Below are 24,033 nucleotides of genomic sequence, written 5' to 3'. Positions count from 1 at the left end.
CAGGAGTATGGGTAAATTTAACTTAGCTAAATATGTTACTGTTTGCAACAGATGTTTTGTCATTTATTTTGTCATTTATTTTGTCATTTATTTTGTCATTTATTTTTGTCAGATATTTTGTCGTTTATTTAGCGGGCTCTGAGTAATATAATATAAAACAATAAAAGGGTAATGCAATAAAAGGGTAATGCAGCTTGAAATGTTTTTAATAAAAAAAGTGACTGTCATATTTTACCATGATTCACAGGACATACACTAAAATGTAATTCGATGTAAGTTATGTACCAAAAAAATAAAATAAATAAATAAATAAAAAAATAGTTTCATGAACATTTAAAATAGGAATTATTTTATGACATAAATATTTAATTAATTGTGATTTAAAATATTTATTCTTTGCTTCTATAACATATTGGTTGGAGGCATCACTGAAAATATAAACATTATTAGAGATTACATTACATTGAAATTTGTATTTTGAGACTGCACTGTTTTTAATAATTCATTCATTCATTTTCCTTCGGCTTAGTCCCTTTATTCACCAGGGGTCAACACAGCAGAATGAACCACCAACTTGTCCAGCATATGTTTTACACAGCAGATGCCCTTCCAGCTGCAACCCATCACTGGGAAACATCCATACACACTCATACACTACGGCCAATTTAGTTCATTCAATTCACCTATAGCGCATGTGTTTGGACTGTGAGGGGAAACTCGAGCACCGGGAAAAAACCTACGTGAACATGGGGAGAACATGCAAACTCCACACAGAAACTAACTGACCCAGCTGGGGCTCGAACCAGCAACCTTCTTGCTGTGAGGCAAGTGTGCTAACCACTGAACCACTGTGTTGCGTTTTTAATCATTAAAATATATATATAGTGTTTATTTTGCCCATTTATTTATTGTGTTGCACTCATTTATGTAATGTAATGAGTACATATGTTGTACGAAATATGCCTTTTTATTTTTTATATATAAATATTGTTGGCATAAGACGTTGTAATTATATTTAACCAATAATCTTTTACATTCTATTTTCATAAAAGTTAGGCTAATTACAACATTAAAATAGACACTACTTGCATTTTAGAGCAATTATAAGAAATTATGGGATGGGACGGGGTGCAGTGGATAGCACTGTCACCTCACAGCAAGAAGGTCACTGGTTCGAGTCTCGGCTGGGTCAGTTTGGTATCTGTGTGAAGTTTGCATGTTCTCTCCGTGTTTGTGTGGGTTTCCATCTGGTGCTCCGGTTTTCCCTACTGTCTAAAGACATACGCTATAGGTGAATTGAGTAAACTAAATTGTCTGTATGTGTGTATGCCCTGGTCCTTCAGGTTGGGGGTTGAGCATTGTGCTAACAACACACCTGTATATATATATATATATATATATATATATATATATATATATATATATATATATATATATATATATATATATACACACAGCACATACTGTTAATAAATGTATACACATCTGTTATTAAAGAGGCAGTTGACTAAAAAAAAATGACTGAGTGGTTCCAAATCCTTTTGAGTTTACTTTTTTTTGCTAAACACAATAGAAGCTATTTTGAAAATTGTTAGAAACCTGGAACTTGACCTCCATAGTTAGAAATACAAATACTATGGAAGTCAATGGTTAAATGTTTTCAATTTTGAAATATTAAATGAGAACCTCAAACTGGTTTGTGACAAGTGAATGTTGAGTAAATGATGACAAAACTTGTTGATTAAGGACTCTCCGACTCAGTAGATGGCGATAAACTCAATTTTGTTTTCGTCACTTTCAACATGTCTAACGAAGAAAACGCCAATGGCTGCCTCCAGCTTCTGCATGTGTAATCTTTCGAGAACTATGTTTAATCTGTAACACGTACCTATTGAAATAAAAAATAAGAAGATTGTATGCGCGTTCGTATATAATTCACTTAGAAAATGAAGGCAAAGCGGCAGCGCAGAGGTAAAGGTGGAAAGCAAGCAAACAACGACAAATTTAAGAAACTCAAGGATTCAGTCAGTGACTTTGTGAAGAGTAAAGGAGGCTTCGATAAAAATGAAAACGACGAAAGGGTAAATTTCGTAAAGCGGAAAAGCAGAAAAGACCTGCGCAAGGAGAAACGTAAGATGAAGAAAGCCAAGATGAAGAGTCACTACATGGGTCAGTCAATGGCAACGTCCAGCGAGGAGCTTAATCCAAACACTCCTGCTGTGAAAGAGGAAAACACACACAAACCAGCCCTGAAAAAGACTACAGATGCTCCTCAGAGACAGCAGAAAACTAAAAAAGGCAATGCTAAAACTAAAGAAGGTGAGGAAGAGACGATACATAAGAAAGTCCATTTCTCAGAAGATCTGCCAAAGCAGAAAAAGAAATCTGGTCTGAACGAGAGCAGAAAGCTGGCTCTGTTAGAGGCGAATGTTGAAGAGGACAGAGAAATAAAGAAGCTGGAGAAACGCCTTGGACTGAATAAAAGAAAGAACAAGAAGAGTCTGCCTCAGTCTTTCACCAATGATGGGTTAGATTATATTTTAGGAATTCTTGAGCCGGGAGCGTCTGCGACAGGACTGTATGAGAGCGATGAAGAAATGGACATCGACAAAGCCAAGGAGAACTTTGATGAGCTGGAAGAAGACAGCGAGGAGCAAATGACAGACGATGAAGACACAGATGATGGTGAGGAAGAGGATGAAGCACAGATGGAGGAAGAGGAGGATGTGGAGGAGGAAGACACACACATAGATGAGGAGGAATTGGAAGGAGATGAAGAGGAGGGGGATGACACGGATGAATCAGAGGAAAATGAAGAAGCAGAGGAAGCTGAATCTGAAAAAACACCTGAAAGTCAGGAACTAGTATGTCATTGTACATCTGGACATTATTAGCTATTATTTATTTCAGTATTCAAAGCAACGAAAGAACAGCAATGTTTAAATTCTATGATAAACAGCTGGTCACAGTGATAAAAAGATAGATAGAATAAAGACTGTTAGAGTTTTATGGTCAGATTTTTTGTTTAAAAGTAAAGAAAAATAATATTTTATAATAAACAGTAAACTCTGTCATTTGTTTATATTAAGGTTTATGCAATAGTTACGTCACAGTAATAACAGAAAATTAATCATTTCAATTCCAGTTTTAAAGGAACTCTACAGAACACAATAGTGTCATTTTTCATCTCAATTAGCTTCAGATATGGTATCAGAATTGCAAACTTGTGATGAAATAACATTAATTCAACTGTAAAGCAATTCAACAGAAAACCAGAGTGTCCTTATTCAGCACTGTTCATTACTCTGTTTCACACTCATGTTGCATGTTCATCAGGTGTAATGTTTTGTCCCAAATGACACACTACACACCATGCACTTATTCTCTATGCACTGAACCATCTAATTTGTCAACTTTATAAAGTCATCAGAGTTTGAAAGACTTTATGAAGTGTCATTTTATAATGCACAATTTTCACAAGACTGTTATGACGCGTTTAACGGTCATCATAATCTTAAATCCTTGACAGTTTTTAATATTTAGATAAAAAAAACAAATGAATTTATAGGTATTTATTTATGTATGTATTAAATCATCTTTGCTTTAAATTAAAAAAAAAACAAAAACACATTACTGCTTATATGAGGTGTTTCTAACGCAGCGTCTATGGGGCTGAGAGTAAATTTGACGTTATTCTCTTCTCTGGCTGTCGTCATTTTTTTCTTTTATCTGAAAGAAAAGGATAACACTATCATTGATTTTATTTTATTATTTCAGCAAATGGGATTGTAAAAAATTATCAGTTGTACTCTCCCATTCACTGCACTCTACCTTTACCCAACTATGATGCCTACTGAGAAACCCAGAAATGTGAAAAGAGTCTATAAGGGCATTATCTGGGTATATAACACACTATTTGCACTATTTATGAATCATAATAGTGCATAGGACACAAAGAGGGATACACCTTATGCTTTGAAGATAATATAAGTTATTTGTTCTGTTTAAAGAGTTCTGCCACAGCTGGCAAGTATGTTCCACCTCACCTGCGGGAGGCTGCAGACAGCAAACGCAAAGCTGAGCTGGAGAAACTGAAGCGCAGTGTGAAAGGTCTGATAAACAGGTAAGGTGTCACAGAGATATTAACTTGATCAATGCATTTTAAAGAGGCTTTGTTTTTAAAAGCATTTAAAGTCGTTGATTTTGCCAGTTTGTTGTTGTTTAATGGCTCTGCCCCTTGCTTGGCAGGTTGAGTCAGCCCAACATGGCGTCCATCAGCAGTCAGTTGGAAGAGCTGTACATGAACACCAGCAGGAAGGACATGAACGATACACTCACTGAAATTCTGCTGGCTGCCTGCGTCACACCTGCTCTCATGCCAGAAAGGTCTACACTTCTCATCTTAATGATTTTATTAAACAATGCAATTTATTCATGTTGACCTGTTAAAAGTCCACTCACGGATATTCTATTTTAACTTTGGGTAAAGAGCTTTCAAGCTGCATCCACAAAATTTGGGACAGATCTTTAGACTGTTCTGACTTGAGCATGGAGTACTTTTCCCAAATGTTTGCTTTGATTGACAGCCTGGATGCATCAGTTATAGATCTCAAAGTTCAGAGTCAATTTTCAAACTTTTGTTGGACCGAGTTAGAAAGTTAAACAAAAAATGACACCATGGGCACAAACTTTAAACCAGGGATTCCCAAATTTGGTCTTGGAGGCACCAAGTCCTGCCGAGCTTAGTTCCCACCCCAATCAGACACACCCTAACCAGTAAATCAGGCTGGTTATACAGTAGTTATACTAGAAGCTTCTAACAGGTGTGTTGAAGCAAGTTAGAGCAAAACTCTGCAGGACACTAGCCCTCCCGGACCGAGTTGGGGACCCCTGCTTTAAATGTTATATTTAGTTAGAGGACATCAAACATGTTTAATATTTTAGAAATGTTTTAATTTGTCTTGCATTTCCTGCACGTGTTGTGTCTCGGATTACATGAAAGTCTGGTAGTGCATGATTTTTGCTTATTTAGTTACAGTTTTTGTCTGGTAATATCGTCTGAAAATTCAACCAGCCATCATATAGTCAGCAAGTATATGAACCAAGTTTGAATTTAAAAGCCATGTTGTGCATATCTTTTCTAACAGCTTTATGAATATTTTCTTACCATTTGCTCAATCAAGTGGTTCTAAACTTTTCTAGATTTCTTTCTTCTGTTAAATACAAAACAAGATACTCTGAAGATTGGTGAAAAAAAGCAGCCATTGACATCCATGGTAGGACCAAAACATACTATGAAAGTTATTGGCTGTTTTTCTTCAGCATGTTTTCATTTTGTGTTTAACAGAAGAATGAAAATCAAATAGGTTTGGGACAAGTGTTTGATGAGTAAATGAGGACAGAGTTTTAATTTTTGGTTGAACAGTTCCTTTAAGTTTCTAACAGTTTATCTAAAATATATATTTTCAAATTAGTCATAGCAAACAAAGTAAACATCCTTACAGACACCTTTGTGACAACCTTGAACACCTTAGCAAATGCAAGCATCCAAGCTTTTACATTGGCTTCACATGTTTTTATGGCATATGAAAGTGTTTTCAACAGTGTAGAAATGTAAAATTGAAACCCTCTAGCTTGGCTTTCTTATGCTTGCATCACAAGTTCATCACACCTTGTTTTGTTTAGTTAATTTTACTGCTTGTTGGCTAACTTAAACACACACCCAATATATCAAATCATTCGTACACACAAAATAAACAACTTAAAATAGTACATTAATGAATACTTGTAAATTTCTGTTATGTATTTATTAGTTTGTTTATTAGATACATTTTTGCTTTTTATTATGATAGGACACTATGTAGTGACAGGAAGCGAAGTTGGAAAGATAGATTGGGATGTGATTGGCGAAAGGTTTGCGATTTGGCACTTTAACTTGGGACACCTGCAGCGCAGTTACACTAAATGTCACGCACTGACCACTAGGCTGCTTGCGCTGATATAAATTCTTATTATTAACATTTACCCTCTCTTCCAGGCTTCTGATGGAGCACATCCTACTTGTCAGCGTGCTTCACTATAGTGTTGGCCTGGAGGTATCTGATCTTTAGTTCACTTCAATTTATGGATTCATACCTTGCCATCATGGCTATATACTCCACACTATATTGCATATCTGATTGATTCTGGCTAATTTCTCCCTCTTTCTCATGTTTTGAGGTTGGAGCTCATTTTTTGGAGACTGTAGTCCGTCAGTTTGATAAAACCTATACTGAGCTTGATGATACAGACAAGGAATGTGACAACTTGGTATCCATAATTGCCCACCTCTACAACTTTCACGTGGTTCATGCTGTCTTGGTGTTTGACATTCTGAAGAAACTGGTGACGTCTTTCAGCTCAAAGGATATAGAGCTGCTTCTGCTGGTGCTGAAGACTGTTGGGTTTGCGCTCCGAAAGGATGACCCAATAGCTCTTAAAGAGTTAATCTCCGAGGCTCAGCGGAAAGCTGGTGCTGAAGGAGAACAATTTCAGGACCAAACAAGGGTAAGACTCTTTTGTCCTGTGAAGAAGCTGTTTTCTGGTGTTTAGGAATGATCGTATTATATTTACAGCTATGGAGAATATTAAGATACACCTTAAAAGATTGCTGAATTTATTAGGTGTGGATTTGAGATGTTAATACTTGTTTTAATCTATATTTGATCAAATTTCTTCAAAGTTTCTGCTAAATGTCATTTCGGGCATTTGTTTTCAGAAAATGATAATTGGTTAAAAAATACAGTTTTATACAGTATTTTGTGATTGAAATCAGAGTTATTTCATCAAATACTAAATTTTAACCTCTCTGATGTGGTCGAAAAATGAATATAAATATTTTTATTTTAAATGTGATGAAATGTAATCAGAAGTTTTACTCAAACACGTAACTTTAAATCGTGAATCCTGAGAAACTTTCCATATTTTACTGTAAACTTTCAGTACAGTTGGTGTAAATTAAAACAGAAACACATTTGTTTTAATCTCAGATTCGGTTTATGTTGGAGACGATGATGGCATTGAAGAACAACGACATGAGGAAGATTCCAGGTTATGACCCTGAACCTGTAGAGAAATTAAGAAAACTTCAGAGGACTTTGGTGAGCAAATAAATGATGTTACTTTAGTTTAGCTTACAATGCAAAAGTGCTTAGATCGGTTATTACTGTCTTATTAGCAACAGTACATTTATTCAGGCTTTGCTAGTAAGATTTTGGACACAAAAGAAAATATTTTGAAGAATGTTCCCACTATGTAAGTCAGTGGCTTTTGAACATTCTTCAAAATATCTTATTTTGTGTTCATCAGAAGAAAGAAACTCATAAAGGTTTGACTTTGTGAATGGTTTGCGGGTGAGTAATTTTGATGTTTCGTTTAATTGGTACTTAATGTACTTCTTGCAGTTTCCACTAGGGGTCAGACACATTTCATAGTTTGGTGTGGTCACATTGATCAGTATAGTATGTTCTCAGAAATGTGTTTGTATCTTGTGCCAAAACCCACGTTCACTAAAAAGAACTATCTTAACAGATTCACAGCAGTGCTGGCAGCAGTGACATGAAGTTGAGAGTCTCTCTGGACAATCTTCTGGAAGCTGAGCGTGTCGGCCGCTGGTGGATTGTGGGGTCTTCCTGGAGTGGAGCACCCATGATTGATGACCAGGGGAACAAGACAACCACCCCATCCCCTAAAGGAGAGCAAGTAAGGGGAAAAAGTGAAAAGAATGTGTATTTGTAAATAAGTTATAGGTAATTTAAATTCTCTGTTTGCTTTTCAGAAAATGTTTAAAAATACTTCTGTTTGGAATTTTTAACATGTAAACCTTTTTTATTTTAGCTTAGATTTAAGGCCATACATTAATTGTAATCTTAATATGTTTATGTCTCTATCAATTTGCAGTACAGTGCAAAGATGCTGGAGCTTGCTCGCAAACAAAGAATGAACACTGATGTCCGGAGGAACATTTTCTGTGTTCTCATGTCAAGTGAAGACTTTTTGGATGCCTATGAGAAACTATTAAGGTCTGTCAGTGTAGTTTGTGTTTTTTTTCTCATTACCTTTCAGTGGCAGTTACTTTTCAATTAACAACCTTAAATTCAAGTCATGTCATTTATTGTTAACTTAACCAGAGGTCCGTGGCTCCATTTATTTGACTTTCAAAAGATTTATTTTACATACAAACACAGCTCGTAATGAAAGAATACTAAATATACGTATATGCAGTACAGAGTAATGCATACTTTTTGCAGTTGTTTTGATTGAGGGAATAGAAAAACATTTTTTAGCTTTGACTATTTGTCTTTCAGTCATTCCACTATAAAATAAAAATAGGTATGCAAAGTTACAAACATTTGTTTTTTGGCCACAAAAATGTGTAGAATTTACTAAGATTTAAATGGCACCTAGGTTAGCCCTTTTTTCAGATTTAATATAAGTGTTTTGCGTCTCCAGAATGTTTCTGTAAAGTTTCAGCTCAAAACACCCACCAGATTTTTTATTATACCTTTTATTAAATTCTTATTCATACATTTTTTCACTGGGTGGCGGTTTTGGTGTACTGCTCCTTTAAGGCTAGTCCTCCCCTCCCCTGCCTTTCTGCGTGCCTTAATCTCCTCCCTCGACTACGTCAGACAACAGACAGACTTAAAGGAAGCAGATCTCACGTAGCGTTTGTGAGAAATACTACAGTAAGAACTTTACCAATGAGTATTTATTGTGCAGTTGCATCGCAGAGTCACACAAAGTTCACACACACACCGCAGTAGACACACACACAGACAGACAGACAGAGCGCCCGTTTAGCTTTGCACTCTTTTTGCAAGCAAATGTGACAGGATACAGGTTAATCTCCACTGCTGTATGGATTTCTGTTATGGAAATGTACAAAATAAACCTGATTTAACGTCCACAAATCGGGATTGAAGCGTCTTCCTTTATAATTGTTCTGACACGCGGCTGTGCTGATGAAGTAAAGCTAAGCTAAATCGATGTAATTCATTACACACGTGCTCTGTTTTAAAACATTTTAAACATGTGAAACTCACTCTTGATCACGTTTGATGATGATTGATGATCCTAGCAAACTGAACACACCTTTTATTCCCGGTTGCTTTGCGCACGTCTGGTCTTGTTTATATGATTATACACGTGACTACCGGGACATGTTAATATGCGCAGCTGTCAATCAATTCGGTGGGCGGGGGCACCGCACTCCTACGTAAAGTTGCGGTCGATCTGAAAACCGCTCCAATTGATCCACCGTTTTTATGTTGCTAAATTGAAAAAAAGGACTGGGTGTGTTTATTTCACCCCAGTATGACAGTCTATACACCATACATGCACATATGTCTGTCCAAACAGCTTGAAAAGTAGATTTTTCACCATAGGTGCCCTTTAAGAAAACTGAACCGTATAGGAGTTTAAAAAAAAGGAAACCAGAAATGATTGTCAGGGAACTTAGAAAATATCTCAAAGGATATTAAGATTTAATTAATACTTGAACTGCAAATAATAAAGTAATAAAGTATCTCTGTGTAAAAATAACATGATTGTATTGCCATTATTCAAAGGCAATTTTATTTATCTTTTAAAATGATAGCCTTGTTATGTATAAATGCCACACACATCATGTCCTATCTTTGTAATATTTGTCATTAACCATAAATGATGCAATTCAGACAGTGGATTCTTAATTCTTTCTCAGGTTAGGATTGAAAGACCAGCAAGAGCGGGAGATTGTTCATGTTTTGATGGACTGCTGCCTGCAGGAGAAGATGTTTAATAGATTTTATGCTGTTCTGGCTGAGAAGCTTTGCTCACATGATCGGCGGTTCCAGGTAGAGTAAAACAGCAGTGTTTCCCTCTTCTCTGTCTACATTGCTGGATTGCTGATTGCTGGTTTTAATAGGTGTCACTGATTTTACTGCATTTAGAGCGGTCACTTGTGCTTTCTATGTATAACTTGGTGTGTCTGCACAAAATCTAATGGTCAAACTAAGAAAATATCCATGATTTTCAATACTTTGATGCAGCCACTAAATTTAAAAAAGATTGCTTTACGAGGCAATGATGATATCAAAAGTTAAAAACGTGGAAGACTGGTTGCTTTATGGTTCCATCATGATGAAAATGATGACTTTCGTTTACTCGATAATGAAATATTTAGTTCTACAGCAGAAACTGCAGACTCACATAAATATTCACATTTTCGATATGTGATTTGCTTTATAAAAATTAATGTGAAGAAATACTTATTTTTTATTGAAAAATTTCATTGGAAAATTCTGATGGGTCCAACAGGAAATTAGTTTTCTGCATATTCTTCTGCACCACTTTATTGATATTATGATGTAATACTACTCTGCCATGTAATATATGATATCATATGACAGGGTTGCCCAATCCTGTTCCTGGAGATCTACCTTTCTGCAGAGTTCAGCTGTAACCTTGATCGAACATGCTTGTATTTAATTACGAAGTGTTGCTTCAGATCCTACTTAGTTGGTTTAGTTGTTTTTAAGTAGTTGTTTAGAGTTGGAGCTAACTCTGCAGGAAGGTAGATCTTAAGGGACAGGATTGGCCACTCTTGTCTTATGCAATAAAAGATCAGCCATAAGTAGGCACACACGGAATCTGCGCGCACAGAATTCCGCAGATTTTCCACAGATTTTACGCAGGTCCTCAGATTTTAGCCCATCATTGATTCTGTTTATTTACTTGAGTAAATGTGTGTAAATCTATATTTATTCAGTTTTTAAAATAATTTCAGTAATATTATTGACTAATATGAAAATGTTCATCTGATTTATTTACAATGCAGTTTGTAAAGTCATATTTTCTGTCTTTTAGTAGAGGTATTATATGAGAGACTATGTTTACCAAATAAAGTGGATCTGATTGGATTTGCATTTTAAACATTAAATAAAAGTTTAAAAGGTTTACTTTTTATTTCATATATTAAGGTTTTAGTTATGATACCCCCAAAATCATTCCGCAGAAATCCGCAGATTTTTTACCAAAATACTCCGCAGAAATAGCAAAAAACGTCCGCAGATTCTGTCTGGCCCTAGCCATAAGTTTTTTTTTTTTATTGGCAAACCTATACATAAAGAGTTCAAATGCAAGTGACACCTGAAACTTTCTTTTAAAATGAGCATTTTTTCCTGATGTGTAGATTCAGAAATGTTACATTTATTGAAAATAATAGGTCATTTTAAGTGCCTTTAAAGCAAAATAACTGAACCATTAACAAAGGTGCTGAGATAAATGCTCATTGTAAAGCAACATATCAGACGGCATTGAGGTTTTTGCATCTGAATTCTTCATTTATAGGTTTGCCCATTTAAAAAAAGCTTATGCCCGATCTTCTGTTGCATATAATATATATTGCATGACAGAGAAATATTAAATCATAATGTTAATTGAGAAATTATCTGAACACTCAATTCTGCAGCACGTAATACTTAGCAGCTTGAAGCTGTTGACTTCATTTTGTAGATGGTAAACCCTCTCTGCTTTTCCCCTGTCCTCTAGATGACCTTCCAGTTTAGTCTATGGGATAAGTTCAGAGACCTGGCAAACCTTTCCAGTAGGTCCTTCAGTAACCTGGTCCAGCTGGTCACTCATCTTTTACACAGGAAGTCCCTGTCTCTTTCTATCCTTAAGGTAATATGTGTGATAATGTTCACCCCTCTCCAAAAAATAAAAAGCGTGCATTATTTGTATGTTATAGAGGTGATATAGAGATGCATAAACTAACACACGGTTAGTTGTAACACACAATGTTTAAGCTTCCACAAGTATCACAACAAAACTTACAATATTTACTAGTTGCCAAATCAGCACAATAAAGAGAAGATTTTGTGCCAAAGTATATCAAATCATGGAGCACTACTTGTTTTTCTTCAATTTTAAAATGCCTTTTTTGCACAACATTGCCTACCAAGTAATGTATAGAGTTTAAGTACTTAAATTATATATAGTTATATTTCCACGCCGATATATAAATAATGTATAGGTTTAAAATGGCTCCTTTTTTTTCACCTTTATGATTATGTTTATTTATGTAGCACTGTGATCCTGCAAGACACAACATTTTGTTCCACTGTATGTCCACTTTAGAATAAAGCTCAACTTTGACTTGAATAGTAAATTCAAGCTTAGTGAAAAGTTACATTTTTAAATAATTAAAAAATATAAACTGTAATTAATATACAAAACTCTCATATTTGTACTAGACAAGTGTGAAATTAATTTGGAAATAAGTATATATCCTCAAATTAATGTTTTTAAGTTGCGCCCCTGCTCTCCCTTAATATATATGTGTTCCATTCAGTCTTTTATATAAAACTTTTACACATTAGTATGATTGAATTTTTTGCCTGTTCTCTCATCTTTTCATTAGGCTATTGAGTTTGGGGAGCTTGATAAGCCTAAAGTGAAATTCCTGAAGCAAATTCTGTCAAAACTCCTTAAAGAAACCGAACCAGAAGATCTTCTGAATATATTTGGCAGGTGAGAATAATTTGTGCTATGAACATGAATATCTGTTTATCTGTGTATATATATATTCAAAGGTTTTCTATCTTTATTGAATACATAAATTTGTAACTATTACTATAATGTAAAAGTTTGACATTGTTAATTAGAAAAACGATTGTACAGTATTGATAAGTATTCAGAAGCATAAAGTATAACAAAGTTGTTCCTGACCACTTTCACATTTGCAGCGAAAATTAACAAGAGATATGAAATTCATTAGGTCTATTTCTATATTAATCTCAAAATATATTTTAAATAATAAATATTTATTTGGCTTATTAAACTAAAATGAATAAAACACCAGGGTTTGTATTCATAAAATATTTTATCTTACCTTTCTCTTTTATCCTGTTCACAAAGCTGCTGAGACAAACTTACTAAGGACGAGAGAAGTCTCAATCTTGGGCAGAGTTGCTATGGATGGTTTCAGCATGATTACTAACTATGCGTCTCTGTCAGAAATATATTCATTTCTTTATTCATATATTCAATACTGCAGTGCACAATATTATGCTGCCATATTCAGTTTTACAAATTAAAATATTGCCACATTTAAATAAGAACTGTACAATGCAGGCTTTCTAAAAGGCATGTTCTATGCTTCTAATTTTATGGTCATTAAAGATTTTCAAAGTTAATGTATTTTTTTAAAACAAAATTTAAACAGATACATTTTAAATGCTTTTGTTCATTTATTGTTTATTTTATATATTTTGAAAGATATATAAAATGGCCAAGTTTATATTTGTGTAATATTTGTGTAATAAAAAAAAAAAAAAAAATATATATATATATATATATATATATATATATATATATATATATATATATATATATATATATATATATATATATATATATATATATATATATATTTTTTTTTTTTTTTTTTTTTTTTTTTTTTTTAAATGTCTTTATTTATTTTGAACTAAATGTAAAAAAATATATATCGAAAACGCATTTCTTACTCTCCGGGAATACCTCCAAGATTAAGGTAATAACTTTTGAACGCTCGTTGTGGTCAAATGTTTTTTAAAATGTCATGCTTATGACAGCCATTTTAGCATAGTTTGTGGTTTGGTCTTCGGTCTTGAGGTCTTTGATCTTGACTTTAGAAGTTCTCTTTGCCACTCTTAACATTTTACCAGTTTAGGAGCTGATTGTCATCCTAAAATGCTTTGTGAAATACTCTTAAATTAAAACTTTAAGAGTCCTAAATTTAGGACTTACACTATCCATTATTTTTAAAGTTTTCTTCTAAATCAGCTGGCTAGGAGCTTCTTTTGACTTAAGATATTTTGTGAATATGGGCCCAGATGTGAAGGAGTTTATTGAAAATATGTTGTGTGTGACTTGGTGTGTCAATATCTGCCTATCTGTCTACCATTGTGCCTCAGGATCTCTGGAATTCCCAAGCTGGGAATGCTTCGGGAAGGCTTGAAGCTGTTCATCAGTCACTTTCTGCTCCGCACCGTTCACACACAAGAACCAGCTGAGCAAGCCAAGGTACTCAAGGACAGAGCCGAGGTCGCCACTAAAGCCATGGAGGCCCGGGACGCTAAAATCAAGCTATAGAGCTCCCACACATACAGATTATGTACATAATTCACACACAAAAATGACCAAGACTGTGACTGTGCAGGGCCATATGCATATATGTATCAGACTTTAAAACACATGTTATCGCTTTTTTGTAGTAATGACATTCTCTAGAAAAATAAAAAAAAGTGTGAAATATATAAATATAACGTTTAAGTGTGTTTTAAAGACTTATAACCTAGAAAGTGCACAGTTCTTCTGCTCTATACTTTTCATGTAAAATATTATCACCTGGTTTTTAATATTTATATGTCCATTGATCAAGATGGATCTCAAATCTGGGATTTTTAATGATGTGGACTTGTTATTGACTTGAATACCTACGTATGAGAAAGAAGAATATAACAGTTGGATATAACCAATACATAAATGTTTTACATTTTTATGATGAAACGTGGTGACACGGTGGCTCAGTGGTTAGCACTGTCACCTCACAGCAAGAAGGTCACTGGTTCGAGTCCCGGTTGGGTCAGTTGGCATTTTTGTGTGGAGTTTGCATGTTCTCCATGTGTTCGTGTGGGTCTCCTCCGGGTGCTTGGGTTTCCCCCACAGTCCAAAGTTATGCAATGTAGGTAAATTGAATAAACTAAACTGGCCGCAGTGTATGTGTGTGAATGAGTGTAGATGGATGTTTCCCAGTACATGGTTGCAGCTGAAAGGGCATCTGCTGTGTAAAACATATGCTGGATAAGTTGGCGGTTCATTTCACAGTGGTGACCTCTGATAAATAAATGACTAAGCCGAATGAAAATGAATGGATGAATAATGAAATGTTTCATTAAAGGGATAGTTCACCCAAAAATTTCAATAATTATGAAGTGGTTGTAAAAGATAAAAGAAGATATTTTAAAGAATGTTGGAAACCTGTATCCTTAGACTTCCATAGTAGGAAAGACAAATACTATGAAAGTCTAAGGTTACCAGTTTTCAAAAAATCTTCTTTTGTGTTCAAACTGGTTTGTGAAAAGTGAAGCTTAAGATGACAATTTTTTCAGTTTCTCTTTATTAGTAAGTCAGTGGATTTAATTTAAAAGCAAAAGGAAAATGTTCGGAGTACTGTTATTGAGCAGAAGACGCAAATAATATTTTAAAAAGATTAGAAAAATTATCAAGGGTTATATTTTACAGTAAGGTTCCATTGGGTAACATGAAAAATATATATCCATATATCCAATATATATCCAAAGCATTAACTGATCTTAGCTAGCAGCAATTTCCAAATGCAACTGTTGATAATGCATTAGTAAATTATATGTATTATATTAAATATAACTGAGCTAACATCCATAAACAGCTGTATGCTTAATTCATCTTAACAAAGAATAAATACCATAACAAGCATGTATCTTATTGTTAATGTTAGTTAATGCAAAAACTAAAGGACCTTATTATGAAGTGCTACCATAACTAGTTCATAAAACACAAATTTGAGTGTGTTAGTTGGTAGAAAATCAAATTTATATACATTTTTGGTAAACATTATCTGCTTTAAAATCAGCATGTGACTCTCAGACTTGAATATCTCACCACATATAAACAACACCAACTTAACCTTCGTTGATTATAGGGTTCATTGCGTTTGTTTTGGGCGACTGCACACGCAGCAGTGCACCAGCCATGACCGTCTAGCATAGCATAGCAGAGGCTTACCGTTATATTTGATGCCTATGGTTAATTCATTAGCAACATCAGCATTACTGACATCAATCCACAGCACAAATTGAGACGATGAGCCACCACCGTCATCTGGGGTCAGGCTGCGGAAACATCACCCTCACAGCTCTATGACAAAAAAAAAATCCAACTGTTCAATTACCTTTGATTAATTAAACTTTATCATGGTGTCAGATCACACAGACTGCCACATTACAACCTGTAATCATGACACATCAGTCTGGCTGGGTTTTCTTTCTTCATCGTTTCAGAGGTGGAGAAGGGAGGGTTTCCTACAGATGCCCACTTTTCCACCTTTCAACAAAGACAACATTGTCACCATATGTGGGAAGGAGCGTATAATGGGGGTGAAGCTTGCTAAGATACACACAGGTGATTGTAAATAGTGTGTGCTATTGTCAGTCTGTGGGAGACCTTAAGAAGGTTGATACTGACCCTGGTTTGAACTGCTAATAGGAAGCGAAGTTGCCTTTCGAACTGATAACGGCACAATCAGAATGCAGTTCACGAGGATATTACTTGTTCCTGTGTGAAGAACTATTAGACATATTTGAGGAGTGTGAATTAGCATTGTTTTTTTCATCACCATCAGTAGTTTGTTATACGTTCTCTTGAAATTTTATGTAAGCTGAAAGTTTTACAAAACCACTTGTACTGCCTCCTTCAGTGAAATGAAAAGGTGCAAAATGTTTACATATTACAGTATGTGGCTTATTATGCTTTAACTGACTCATTCATGTCTACTTCTGAGTGTTTTACTGGCTCACTTGTGTGTGGTTTTCTTTTTGATCGTTAGAGGCTGGTTGTGGACTGATAAGCTTGAGGACTTGCACAGCTGGGTAAACGTACAGGTTGGGTAAATTACTCATTAGTTAAATCAGTAACTAATGTTTCCTAAATTGACCGCTACCTGTTTCGAATGGGATCAGTTGTGCATTTGATTGAACCATAGCTCACTGGAGCCTGGTTGCGTGTTTTGGGGTAACATTATACAGGCTTTTGTTTTTAGACACCAGAAACAAATGGTGTATGCACAATTTCCATTTTAAAGTAAACCAACTGAAGTAGTTTTTTAGTTAAATCAGCTAATTTTATTTAAAATCTGGAGTTTTGGAAATTTGAAAATATTTTTTACATTGTGTTTGCATATTTCAGTAGCTCCATGGTTCATCATCATTTAGTCCTATACCTTTACTTCTATAAACTCTAAAATGCTGGGTTATTTTAAAGCAATTTGGGTTAGATATGGTCATACACAATACTTGCATTGTTGAAAATTTAATTAAATTTGGTTTGTTTGTATTTTTCCTAAATTTGGGTTTAAACAACCTGTGCAGTTTATAGATTTGTTTGTTTTATTTATTTATTTTATAAGTACTCATTACAAGGTCACACGGGGCCTTCAAACGTCTTATAGGTCTAATTAGGTTTTTTTTTCCATTTAACCCTAACATTTACTTAAATTTTACTACTGTCATCAGTACTGTTAAATTTGAATTAATGAATTCCCTTTGCATGTAAGTTTTGGACCGTTTCTAATGCTTAAAATATTATAGGTCCTAAAATTCAGTGGTATTAAACATGGATAGGTAAAACCTACAGAAACCAAACCATTAAGCTAATATCCTAAAAAATAAATGATTATATATTCATGGCTGAAAGTAAATGAAAAACAAGGAGCATTTCAGATCAGTGTCCGAGTAGATAGTTCTCATGGCCCTGGACTGATAGGAGTGGATAGTGATTATATTTAAATGTCCTCTAATTGATTCGAAGAAGCTCCTTGGCAAAGACCAGATGGATCTCTGGGTTTATTACCCAATAAAGCATGTCGTTATTAATAAAGGAGGAAATGCACTTATGCGAAATAGACCTCAATTAGATTGCCGAAAAGACCATTAAAAAAGTCTTGCTGTAGAGCAATCCAACATTCAGTGCTCTCCTGCTTTCTTTATCATTTTCAATTCATGTCCTTCCTAAGTACGAGTTCTCTGTCTTTGGTTTAGCTACTCTGTGTTAACATGACAGAAACCGATTTTCGGTTATAACACGAAGTGTCTAAAATCAGTGGAAAGGTCTATCTAAAAACACTCGACTAAAAGACAAATGTAACAAAAATAAAAGAGCTCTAAAATAGCTCTTGTGATGTCCTCTGATGATGGATGGGCTTTGTCTCAAAGGTTCATTATTGGGTGCCCATTGCTGCAGTGGTGCGAAATGTTTCGCCATATTCGAGTATGCTTACTCGCACATTTGCACAGATATGAGAGCTCTATAAACAGCGATTCCCATGACCCGACCGTGCCACCGACAACAGAGACCGCTACACATCCAGCCTGTTTTCCTTCACGCATTTTTCTTCCCCATTCAAAAGGAATATTCGAGTTCAAAATTGATACAAATTAGCAAACCCGCCAGAAATTACAAAAATTTAACTTTATTCACAGAGCGTACAACTGATAGACCTAAACAATAATTTACATGCATTTTAAAAGCGATTTAGTTATAAATACATTGTATAAAAATAAACAGATCACATATGGTTCTGGTTGTAGAGGAAATGCCTTTTTTTCATCCTATTTTAATTCAGAAATGAACACGCAGTGGTTATGAATAGGAACATCTTAATGATGTTAATTATTGATAGGCCTTTACTCATCCTTTACCTGATGTTATGCAATTTTACCACATGCTCTTCAGGAATAGTATCTAGTCAATGTTTGTATGTGTACAAACAGCTCATGTGGACGTTCACCTCGGCATTTCCATAATGACTGCAAACTGATGATACATGCAAATCACAGAATTTACTCAGAGTCTTTCGTTTTTATGAAGTCTCATGGTTGTGGACTTATGTCACTGGCATTGGTTCGTTCATCCTCAGAGGAACAATCAGATGAATTTAGCATGTAGTTTTCTCCTTCTTCGTCGTCACTGTCCCTAAAGTCCCGTATTCTGTTACTTTTCCCTGAATCTACCTTCTGGTAGTCCTTTTCCAGTCCGTCCATTTTGTCGTGGTTTCCTTTACCCTTTTGCTTTTCGGCCTCTTGTGCGGCTTGTTCTTTAGCCTTTTTACTGCGCTTCCATTTCATGCGCCTGTTCTGAAACCAGATTTTCACCTGAAGACAAAAAAAAAAAAACATTGCGTTTATTAATTCACAAAAACTGAAACTGGCATTATTCTACCTTTGGTAATTAGTCATGTTCAATCGAAAAAAAAATTATTGTACAAAATATGGGCTTGTTTTGAACAAATTAATGTAGACATAAAATAGACTATTCATGCAACGCTCTAAAAAAGGTTTACCTGCGTCTCTGTTAGCATCAATGACGTGGCCACTTCAAATCGTTTTGGTCTCGATAGATATTTATTCAGCTTAAACTGATGCTCAAGTTCAAGGAGCTGTTGGCTTGTGAACGCAGTTCTTGGTCTTCTGCACTTGCCGAGTAAGTTTGACTGCGCCTGGCCTGCATGGAGAATTTTAAAAACAAAACGGCACATTTTATACAGGACAACACTTTAGCCAGTTTAGCAAATTGATACTTCCACACCTCTATAAATAAATAAAACAATAATGTTCTGCGGAATCCATCCGCAAATTCTAATTAGAACCAAAATTGGTGCATTTTACAGCATTTTAAGTTCAGAGATTTTTTTTATTGTACAGTTCTTGTGATAATCGGTTCTTTCGGTCAACGAATGCGAATTCAGAATCAAATTATAGGCTATAGCTATGCAACGTCAAGAACTAAACCAAGCAAATATAAAAGCAGGAAGAAAACATTTGATAAATTATTTGGTGAAATACCACATTGTATAGAAATGTTATATATATTTATTTTCTTGAGAATGGCACAGTGAAATTGCATGCAGGCTGCGTTATTTATTTATTTATTTATTTATTTATTTATTTATTTATTTATTTATTTATTTATTTATTTATTTATTTAGGCCTAGCACCAGTCTTACAGCAGTGCATTGATGCAACATTGTGGATTTTACACTACACTCACAAAGAATTTTAAGACACATAATGGCATGGCAAGAAATGTTAAAATCTTTAGTCTTAAAGGACCTATTCCCAATCACACATACCCTCTATGTGCCACGGCATTGTCAGTACATCTGGTAACATTTCCACCCTATCTGATTTGTTTGGGAGAGCTTTGAGAAAATCTGCAGACGAGCAGCGGAACAGAGAGACAGTGTCTGCAGTGTACACAGTTGGCAGGCTGTGGTTTTCACACTCGTCCGCCACTTTCCCTCTGTCTATTATCTGTCCATTTTAGCCCCTCTTTGAAAGAGAGTGCTCGTTCAGTCTCAGTCAGAGAACAGCTTTACTGACTCTGCACGCGCTTATATCTGACTGAACAGGTCCAGTGCAGTATTTATGATTTGAGGCTTAAATCTAATATGAATATTTTTATTTACATCATGATACAGCAGTATAAATCAGTAGACCAATTGTTCAATGTTAATTGTTCAAAATAAGTTTTTCAAATAATAACATTTTTGAAGCACAAAAAGATCATATAATAATAATAATATTAATAATATCAATAATAATAATAACAATAATAACAACAACAACAAATATTATTAATAAAAGTCAGTTGGTACTCACCATTGAAATCTGCCATTTTAGGCAGCATCATCCCGGCGGTGGAGACCCTCAGCCAGTGGTCGAGCTGAAAGGAGCTGGCTGTGAGTTTGAGGGGGTCGCTGGGATGGTGATGATGGTGGGACCCGTGCGGGTATGAGTACGAGAGCGCCGGGTGCTGACCGAGCGCTGCTGCTGAATACGTGTACATTGGGTGACCGTAGAGAGCCTGAGGAGGAATCCCGGTGCTGCTCTGAGGGTGTAGTCCGAGCATGCCCGAATGTGGAGAGTTCAGAAAACCCGGTTTGGGAATCAAGCCGCAAGACGATATCCTGGGTGGCGAGGGAGACTCTGTCCGGAGTGCGTCGGAGTTCGTGGTCAGCTCCACCGCCTGGACGCTGTCGGAGGAGGAGGATATGGACGAGGTGGGCAGGGAGGTGACCAGCGCCAGCGGCGAGGTCTGCACTTTTGGTGGATCGACAGCCAGAAGCGCGTCGATCCGAAAGTTTTTAGATTTCTCCATCTGGCCCACCTCACAAACAAATTAACGCGTCGGTCGCAACTTTAAAAGGCTGTCAGGAGTGTCACCGCTCCTCTCCGTAAAGTTATGATCTTGGCCAAGGTGTGCAAGCCAGAAGTCCACTTGTCAACTGCTGCCCGAGAGGGAGTGGATTGGTCATTTACGTCATCCTTGTGGATTTCCGATTGGACAGTGATTTCAGTGTTCATAACTGTGTTTGTAGAAGTTGTCAAAAATAAGTATTTTCTCTTATAAAATGAAAAAATGCAAGCTTTTTAAGTGTGAAACACAACATGCACACATACATTTTACATGTACTCAATTTATGGTTAATTCCAGATCTGAGGAGTCTAAAGGGCAATTATTAACATGCAACTTTGAAACATGAAACTTTTATTCCATCCTTTTAAAGTTATCAAAATGTCTTTATTTAAACACAGGCCTATAATCTTAATATAAACGAAGATTGATAAAGTATGTTAACTGGAAAATATATTTTGGTGAAATAGTTTGTTTGAACAAATAAAACTATGCATTTTATTCGCATGCAGATGCAAAGAGGCATGACTTTTTTATTTTTTTTATAATTATTTTTTTATTTCAACATATGAATTAACAAAATAACATAACATATATACGCATTTGACATTTTGCTATGACCCTATTTTAATGTCCATACCTTTTTATTCAATTGTATTTTTTTCTGAACAGCCTGCCATAAAAAAAAAAAAAACGATTTGATTTTCACTTTCATGTACAGGTATGTTTTTTGTTTCCCCAAAGAACCTTTTAGAGGACAGTTCTTAAAAGGACCATTTTCTTTGTGAGAAGAGCATTATTCTAAATGTCAAACGGATCTTTTACATCACGATGAACATTTTGCGCAGAGGAAATATTCAAGTTATTCATTATTTGTAAGAGAGCATTAGGTAAACATAATAACAATGAACAATAGAAATATAATCAGCTAAATAAGTAAAAGTCAATGGTAAAATTGACCAAACCAGTGCTTCATGCAACAAATATTATTTTAATAAATTGTTTGAAATTTGTAAATCTGTGAAAACTCACCCACCACAATATGCTTAGAAAAATACAACAATTGTCTTAAAAACCATTCAAACTTTCATTCAATATGGTCTTAAAATGTCAAAATTGGATTTTATAATTTGTCAACAGGATATATAAATATGATGCTATTACAATTTTTCTCTGGAGGATAAAATTAGTAAAATTGTTCTAAATTGTTAAGATAGCCTTTTCTTATTAGATTTTAAAAAGCACACACTAATTAGACATTGTTTTTATGAATTTTTTACATCTGTAATTATAGGCTAACAACTGTCAGTAAATATTTAAACAGTTAATCACATTTATCACAACAGTTACACATTTATAATCCTATTTTGCGTAAAACGATATTTATATAATAATCAAATAATGTGCATAATCGTAAGCAAAATCTTGATTTTTCTATTTTTCTTTATATATATATATATATATATATATATATATATATATATATATATATATATATATATATATATATATATATATATATATATAATTAGGCCTTTATAATACTTTGTGAGAAAATGATTTGTGCCCTGTGCTTTCATGAATTTTCGGCAAATGTTGGATCTTGAGCTTTATAAATTTAAATGATTTTTCAAGCCTTGGTAGGCTATATGTGAGATGGTGATGTGGAAGATCTGTGTCATGTTGTGGGGTCTGTTCCTCTTATAAGCCTCTTTAAGCTAATGGAGAAAGAGGTCAGAGAGAGAATTATTGACACTCTGTTGCCCTTAACCTGTCTACCAATAAAGCGGATTAGTTTTCCTCAATTCATCAGCTAACCACTCTCGAGAGACTGGTCGCATGCGTTTATTTGCTCGAGGGAAATCAACAAGTCACCGGCCGAAAGGATGAGAATAACAGCGTGCCGTAATGACACAGTGACCAATTCTGAAATGGCAATCACTGAGCCTTGCGTGTAATTGATAACAAATGTAACAATTATCAAGTGTGACCAGGCCAATGCTGGACTGTAAGAAAAAATGTTTTACGTGGTTTACAGTGCAACATCATCCTCATATTTGAAGGATGCAACATTTTCCCAATCAAATGCTCTTGAGTCTTTACACGCTGCGCATTATACGGCCGCTTTGTCCGCTTCCCAGTTTTAATTTCATTAAGGGATCGCATGAATATTTCTATTAAAGCAGCGGTGAAATATGAAGCTGTGGACCTGCAGCGATCTGAGAGATTTATGACTCCTTTTCATCACATCAGGAGAGAGTAAAATTATTATTGCACCCGATGATACAAGGGCCTGAAACCAGGGACTCTCCTCAAAGATGTTCATTCGCTCGGTAATTACTTTCACAATTAAGTGCAACACATATCATCGTGACAAATCGAAATAGTTTATATATTAATTATCCATGGTAAATGTGTTCATTATGAAAAGCCAATTTAACGGGACCTGCACTGTCTCTTTTATTGCAATAAATATTTTTGGTCATAATGGCACAAATGGGCCGTGCGTTGCACAGCTTTTAAACGCATTTGGGGCTCATAATCTTTTTAGCGATTTAATTTGTGGAGAATGGCTAATTTCCACAACTATAAAAGTCAATAAAGGACGCCGATTAAGTGCTGCATGCTTTTTCCTTTCTTATTCTCTCCCACACTGAATATGAAGGTATCTTTTTGAAAACATTGCATAATAAAAAGTCCTTGTCGAAAGCGTTTTCCTCAGTTTGCTTTGAGAAACCTGATTATCTCTTAAGTGATTCACTGGACCAAACAAACCGATGAACCAGCCCGAAAACCAGGTGTCACTTAACCGAACACACTGGCATACACTAATGTGATGAATACACACAATTCAGTGGCTGCGGTGTAATTTAAAATGCGCTTTAAACGAGATGACCCACGAGTCCCCTCTCGGTGTCACGAGCCCGTGATTGACGATGTCCAGATGCCAGGCTAATTTAAACGAATTCATGTTCATTCATTGCATTCATATTCATTGCTACCTGCCTGGAAAAATCTCGC

The 24,033-nt window shown here is 35.2% G+C and overlaps 2 protein-coding genes across 2 annotated transcripts; one reads left to right on the top strand and one right to left on the bottom strand.

Annotated features, from left to right (window-relative positions):
• The first annotated feature begins 1,814 nt into the window (after positions 1 to 1,814).
• On the top strand, positions 1,815 to 14,325 carry nom1 (nucleolar protein with MIF4G domain 1). Its single transcript, XM_056461910.1, has 12 exons — positions 1,815 to 2,864; positions 4,011 to 4,123; positions 4,249 to 4,386; positions 6,038 to 6,095; positions 6,220 to 6,546; positions 7,029 to 7,139; positions 7,570 to 7,740; positions 7,939 to 8,060; positions 9,743 to 9,875; positions 11,572 to 11,703; positions 12,443 to 12,552; positions 13,977 to 14,325. The coding sequence occupies exons 1-12, from the start codon at positions 1,947 to 1,949 to the stop codon at positions 14,152 to 14,154; spliced, it is 2,511 nt and encodes an 836-aa protein (XP_056317885.1). The 5' UTR covers positions 1,815 to 1,946; the 3' UTR covers positions 14,155 to 14,325.
• A 3,981-nt stretch (positions 14,326 to 18,306) lies between these two features.
• mnx1 (motor neuron and pancreas homeobox 1) lies at positions 18,307 to 21,047 on the bottom strand. The gene is made up of 3 exons (XM_056462888.1): positions 20,478 to 21,047; positions 19,160 to 19,320; positions 18,307 to 18,971 (listed from the first exon to the last, which is right to left on the bottom strand). Exons 1-3 carry the CDS (start codon positions 20,974 to 20,976, stop codon positions 18,690 to 18,692), a joined length of 942 nt encoding a protein of 313 aa, XP_056318863.1. The 5' UTR covers positions 20,977 to 21,047; the 3' UTR covers positions 18,307 to 18,689.
• Positions 21,048 to 24,033: the final 2,986 nt, after the last annotated feature.

This window comes from Danio aesculapii, chromosome 7, assembly GCF_903798145.1.
Source record: "Danio aesculapii chromosome 7, fDanAes4.1, whole genome shotgun sequence".
Classification (NCBI taxonomy): domain Eukaryota; kingdom Metazoa; phylum Chordata; class Actinopteri; order Cypriniformes; family Danionidae; genus Danio; species Danio aesculapii.
This window is presented reverse-complemented; position numbering and strand designations above follow the sequence as displayed.

Excerpts from the sequence above, each read along its gene's own strand:
- nom1 (XM_056461910.1), top strand. The coding sequence starts at position 1,947 with ATGAAGGCAAAGCGGCAGCGCAGAGGTAAAGGTGGAAAGCAAGCAAAC. Across the intron at positions 4,124-4,248 it reads GTGAAAGGTCTGATAAACAG|GTTGAGTCAGCCCAACATGG; the intron begins GTAAGGTGTCAC and ends CTTGCTTGGCAG. Across the intron at positions 6,547-7,028 it reads AATTTCAGGACCAAACAAGG|ATTCGGTTTATGTTGGAGAC; the intron begins GTAAGACTCTTT and ends TTTTAATCTCAG.
- mnx1 (XM_056462888.1), bottom strand. The coding sequence starts at position 20,976 with ATGGAGAAATCTAAAAACTTTCGGATCGACGCGCTTCTGGCTGTCGAT. Across the intron at positions 19,321-20,477 it reads TAAAATGGCAGATTTCAATG|GCCAGGCGCAGTCAAACTTA; the intron begins GTGAGTACCAAC and ends TTCTCCATGCAG. Across the intron at positions 18,972-19,159 it reads TGATGCTAACAGAGACGCAG|GTGAAAATCTGGTTTCAGAA; the intron begins GTAAACCTTTTT and ends TTTTGTCTTCAG.